The sequence below is a fragment of the Mus pahari genome, chromosome 10 (assembly GCF_900095145.1).
Source record: "Mus pahari chromosome 10, PAHARI_EIJ_v1.1, whole genome shotgun sequence".
Classification (NCBI taxonomy): Eukaryota; Metazoa; Chordata; class Mammalia; order Rodentia; family Muridae; genus Mus; species Mus pahari.
The window spans coordinates 99,396,676-99,402,554 of NC_034599.1; the positions used below are offsets into that span (position 1 = coordinate 99,396,676).

At 54.5% G+C, this 5,879-nt stretch overlaps 1 protein-coding gene across 1 annotated transcript; it reads left to right on the plus strand.

The window, feature by feature from the left end:
• Positions 1-228: 228 nt before the first annotated feature.
• Positions 229-4,482, plus strand: Tlr9 (toll like receptor 9). Its single transcript, XM_021207974.1, has 2 exons — positions 229-337; positions 1,123-4,482. Exons 1-2 carry the CDS (start codon positions 335-337, stop codon positions 4,216-4,218), a joined length of 3,099 nt encoding a protein of 1,032 aa, XP_021063633.1. The 5' UTR covers positions 229-334; the 3' UTR covers positions 4,219-4,482.
• Positions 4,483-5,879: the final 1,397 nt, after the last annotated feature.

The following is a 5,879-nucleotide window of genomic DNA, read 5'->3' on the forward strand; positions in this document are numbered from 1 at the left end:
CTCATTGACCTTGGGCTGGACTCTGGGTTTTGGTTCCTTCTCACAGCTCTCGGTGGGTGGGGGTGGGGGATAAAAGTGATGCCCTCATGGCTGATTGTGGGGTGGGGAGGAGAGTGGAAAGAGGAAGGGGTTGAGGGGGCTATCTGCCATCTCACTATGCAAATGACGTGTGACTCATTGTACCACCTGCCCTTTCAGGGTCGGGACAAAGTAGCTACTAAGCTGTAGTGAAAGTGTCACTTCCTCAATTCTCTGAGAGACCTGGTGTGGAACATCATTCTCTGCTGCCCAGTTTGTCAGAGGGAGCCTCGAGAGAATCCTCCGTTCTCCCAACATGGTAGGACCCCAGTTCTTAGCCCCCCTGGGGGAGGGGCACCACGGGAAGGGACAGCAGTGGAAAGGACTGTCCACTTTGTGCCCTTGGGACACTCATGGAACCCTAAGGGAACTGGAGCAAAAGCCAGCCCCTGAGCAGAGAGCTGAACCTGCTGGGTGGATGGGGAGGCGGAAGCCCCAGACAACTGTTAATGGTGGCGCCTGGCCCGTGGACCCACTGCTCATTCCGAATCTTCTGCCCCTCGGCAGGCTAAGGGTTCTCAAGTCAGACTGGGGAGTCAGGTGAGGGGGGTAAAAAGAGCCAGCAAGTGTCCTCAAGGCCTAGATGGGACCCAACCTATACCTCAGTAGGGGTTCAGTCTTCCCTGCATTTTGGTCAGGGAGAATCCAGGAGGCTAGTGCAGCAAGGCCTCAGTGGGGGGCTGGAGGTACAGATCTCAGGCAGCTGCTGTGGTCAGGAGGAAAGAGCTGAGGCCCCAGAGGAGAGGAAGAGAAAGTGGGAGAGCCCAGCAGGCCTGCTGGAGTCTGTCTCGGCTCTGCTACGGGTTGTGTTCTGAGCAAAAGCTCCAAGTCTGGGGCCTGGATCCCAGCCTAGTCCTGGTTCTGTGTCCTGTGCCTAAACCCAATGGTGGTTCTGAGTAGGCTAGAAGGAGGCTGGGTGTCGGGGTGGTGGGGAGGCACTTGGAGAGGACTCGGAAACCCTGAAGAAAGTCCCAGTGTGGAAGAGAGGGTAGGAGAGGGTACAGTGGCAGAAGACACTTGCTCATTCAGCCCTGGCTCTCACAGGTTCTCCGTCGAAGGACTCTGCACCCCTTGTCTCTCCTAGTACAGGCTGCAGTGCTGGCTGAGGCTCTGGCCCTGGGTACCCTGCCTGCCTTCCTACCCTGTGAGCTGAAGCCTCATGGCCTGGTGGACTGCAATTGGCTGTTCCTGAAGTCCGTGCCCCGTTTCTCGGCGGCGGCATCCTGCTCCAACATCACCAGCCTTTCCTTGATCTCCAACCGTATCCACCACCTGCACAACTCCGACTTTGTCCACCTGTCCAACCTGCGGCAGCTGAACCTCAAGTGGAATTGTCCACCCACTGACCTTAGCCCCCTGCACTTCTCTTGCCGCATGACCATTGAGCCCAGAACCTTCCTGGCTATGCGTACACTGGAGGAGCTGAACCTGAGCTATAATGGTATCACCACTGTGCCCCGACTGCCCAGCTCCCTGGTAAATCTGAGCCTCAGCCACACCAACATCCTGGTTCTAGATGCTAACAGCCTCGCCGGCCTTTACAGCCTGCGCGTTCTCTTCATGGACGGGAACTGCTACTACAAGAACCCCTGCAGAGGGGCGGTGAAGGTGACCCCAGGCGCCCTCCTGGGTCTGAGCAACCTCACCCATCTGTCCCTTAAGTATAACAACCTCACAAAGGTGCCCCGCCAACTGCCCCCCAGCCTGGAGTACCTCCTGGTGTCCTACAACCACATTGTCAAGCTGGGGCCTGAAGACCTGGCCAATCTGACTTCCCTTCGAGTCCTTGATGTGGGTGGGAATTGCCGTCGCTGTGACCACGCCCCCAACCCCTGTATAGAATGTGGCCAAAAGTCCCTCCACCTGCACCCTGAGACCTTCCATCACCTGAGCCACCTTGAAGGCCTGGTGCTGAAGGACAGCTCTCTCCACACACTGAACTCTTCCTGGTTCCAAGGTCTGGTCAACCTCTCAGTGCTGGACCTAAGCGAGAACTTTCTCTACGAAAGCATCACCCACACCAGTGCCTTTCAGAACCTAACCCGCCTGCGCAAGCTCAACTTGTCCTTCAATTACCGCAAGAAAGTATCCTTTGCCCGCCTCCACCTGGCAAGTTCCTTCAAGAACCTGGTGTCACTGCAGGAGTTGAACATGAACGGCATCTTCTTCCGCTTGCTCAACAAGTACACACTAAGGTGGCTGGCTGATCTGCCCAAGCTCCACACGCTGCATCTTCAAATGAACTTCATCAACCAGGCACAGCTCGGCATCTTTGGTACCTTCCCAGCCCTTCGCTTTGTGGACTTGTCAGACAATCGAATCAGCGGGCCTTTACCGCTGTCAGAAGTCACCCCTGAAGAAGCAGATGATGTGGAGCAGGAGGATCTGTGGTCTGCAGGTCCTGACCCAGCTCTACTGAGAACTCCTGGCTCTAAGAACTTCATGGACAGGTGTAGGAACTTCAAGTTCACCATGGACCTGTCTCGGAACAACCTGGTGGCTATCAAGCCGGAGATGTTTGTCAATCTCTCACACCTCCAGTGTCTAAGCCTGAGCCACAACTCCATTGCACAGGCTGTCAATGGTTCTCAGTTCCTGCCGCTGATTAATCTGCAGGTGCTGGACCTGTCCCATAACAAACTGGACCTGTACCATTGGAAATCGTTCAGTGAGCTACCGCAGCTGCGGGCCCTGGACCTGAGCTACAACAGCCAGCCCTTTAGTATGAAGGGCATAGGCCACAACTTCAGTTTTGTGGCCCATCTGTCCATGCTACACAGCCTTAGCCTGGCACACAATGACATTCATACCCGTGTGTCCTCACATCTCTACAGCAACTCAGTGAGGTTTCTTGACTTCAGTGGCAACGGTATGGGCCGCATGTGGGACGAGGGGGACCTTTATCGCCATTTCTTCCAAGGCCTGAGTGGCCTGCTCCAGCTGGACCTGTCTCAGAATAACCTGCATATCCTCTGGCCCCAGAACCTCAACAACCTCCCCAAGAGCCTGAAGCTGCTGAGCCTCCGAGACAATTACCTATCTTTCTTTAACTGGAGCAGTCTGGCCTTCCTGCCCAACCTGGAAGTCCTAGACCTGGCAGGCAACCAGCTAAAGGCCCTGACCAATGGCACCCTGCCTAATGGGACCCTCCTCCAGAAACTGGATGTCAGCAGCAACAGTATTGTCTCTGTGGTCCCAGCCTTCTTCGCTCTGGCGGTAGAGCTGAAAGAGGTCAACCTCAGCCACAATATTCTCAAGACGGTGGATCGCTCCTGGTTTGGGCCCATCGTGATGAACCTGACAGTTCTAGACGTGAGAAGCAACCCTCTGCACTGTGCCTGTGGGGCAGCCTTCGTAGACTTACTGTTGGAGGTGCAGACCAAGGTGCCTGGCCTGGCTAACGGTGTGAAGTGTGGCAGCCCCGGCCAGCTGCAGGGTCGTAGCATCTTCGCGCAGGACCTGCGGCTGTGCCTGGATGAGGTCCTCTCTTGGGACTGCTTTGGCCTTTCACTCTTGGCTGTGGCTGTGGGGGTGGTGGTGCCTATACTGCAGCATCTCTGCGGCTGGGACGTCTGGTACTGTTTTCATCTGTGCTTGGCATGGCTACCTTTGCTGGCTCGCAGCCGACGCAGCGCCCAAGCTCTCCCCTATGATGCCTTCGTGGTGTTCGATAAGGCACAGAGCGCAGTTGCCGACTGGGTGTACAACGAGCTGCGGGTGCGGCTGGAGGAGCGGCGCGGTCGCCGAGCCCTGCGCTTGTGTCTGGAGGACCGAGATTGGCTGCCTGGCCAGACACTCTTCGAGAACCTCTGGGCCTCCATCTATGGGAGCCGCAAGACTCTGTTTGTGCTGGCCCACACGGACCGGGTCAGTGGCCTCCTGCGCACCAGTTTCCTGCTGGCTCAGCAGCGCCTGCTGGAGGACCGCAAGGACGTGGTGGTGTTGGTGATCCTGCGCCCGGATGCCCACCGCTCCCGCTACGTGAGACTGCGCCAGCGTCTCTGCCGCCAGAGTGTGCTCTTCTGGCCCCAGCAGCCCAACGGGCAGGGCGGCTTCTGGGCCCAGCTGAGTACAGCCCTGACTAGGGACAACCGCCACTTCTATAACCGGAACTTCTGCCGGGGACCTACAGCAGAATAGCTCAGAGCAACAGCTGGAAACAGCTGTCTTCACGCCTGGTTCCCGGGTTGCTCTGCCTACCTTGCTCTGTCTTACTACACCTCTATCTGGCAAGTGTGCAATATATGCTACCAAGCCACCAGGCCCACGGAACAAAGGTTGGCTGTAAAGGGTAGTCTTATTTCCATGCAGCTTTCAGGAGAGTTAGACACCAACCAAACCCACACAGAACAGGACTGGAGTTTGTTCTCTCCCCCTCCACCCCCCCTTTGTCTGTCTCTGTATTCCTCCCTCTCTCCCTCTCTCCCTTCCTCCCTCTCATGTCCTCTGAATACCCTGCCCTGCCCTCCCTGCAGGCCTGGGTCAACACCTCTCTATCTTGTAGTCATCTAAAGTACCTGCCTCCCTCACCTACTGGCTTGTCTTAAGGGCAGAGAAAATGAAAGACTAGTTTGTCTTTGACCCTCTGCAAGCTCCTGAGAAAGCAGGGCAGTGTTCATTCCTAGGTGTGTAGAAAAAGGGGGGACGCTTGCAGGCTCTGGTGGCCAAGCCTAGGCTGGGCAAAGAACGCCAGCCTTGATTAGGGTTGGGCCAGTAACAGCAAGGAGCTGAGAGCCAGAGGAGAGTCAAAGGTGTGTTCAACCTTTGTGTGTGTGTGTGTGTGTGTGTGTGTGTGTGTGTGAGTGCATGTATGTGTGTAGCCAGANTGTGTGTGTGTGTGTGTGTGTGTGAGTGCATGTATGTGTGTAGCCAGAGGAGAGTCAAAGGTGTGTTCAACCTTTGTGTGTGTGTGTGTATGTGTGTGTAAGTACGTGTGTGTGTAGTGTGCATGTGTGTATGTGTTGTGTTTGTGTGTGGGGTGCATATACATGTGTGTATATGTGTGCTCGTGGGGGGCCAGAGGTCAACCTCGCATGTTATTCTCCTGGTGCTATACATTTTGTTTTTTGAGACTGAGTCTCTGATTGACCCAGAGCTCCTCAATTAGCCTAGGCTGGCCAGCCAGAGCACCCCAACCATCCACCTTCTCCAGCTTGCCTGTCCTGGATTACAAAGGCACGCACCACACCCACCCTTTCCACTTGGGTTTTAGGGATCAGATTCAGTTCATCACGCCTGCCTGGCAAGCGCTTTACAAACCAAGCTGTCTTCCCTTCCACCCTTTGGCATCATGACAAACATTGTCACCTACATGACATAGTTCACATTTGACATCTGTGTAATGGGTTAAAAGCAAAAATAAAATCACACCAAAAAACTAACAAAAAAAAAAAATGTCAATGTATAGCTTTGTGTTGGGCCCGGGATACATCAGTCTGTGGGCCACAGATCGAACACACCTATTAAGATGAATTCTTAATCTGTCCCTTCCCATTTCCACCTAGAGGTCATGCTGGGTGACTCTGTTCAGATATCAAAAGACACCTAAGTAAGCTGCTGTCTAGCTACAGAGGGCAGAGGCCTGCTCCCTGCACTTATCTCTCAGACCTACTTAAACTCAGCCTGGGATCCACTTGCTTCTTTCTGCCTGCTGGGATTAAAGATGTGTACTACCATGCTCAGATTTGGTTTTTAAAATTTTAAGTTGCATTTATTTTGTAAGTATGTATGAGGAAGGCATGTCCAAGTGCCAGGACTGGATCGTGGCAGTCATAGGACAAAAGAGTCAGCTCTTTTTTTTT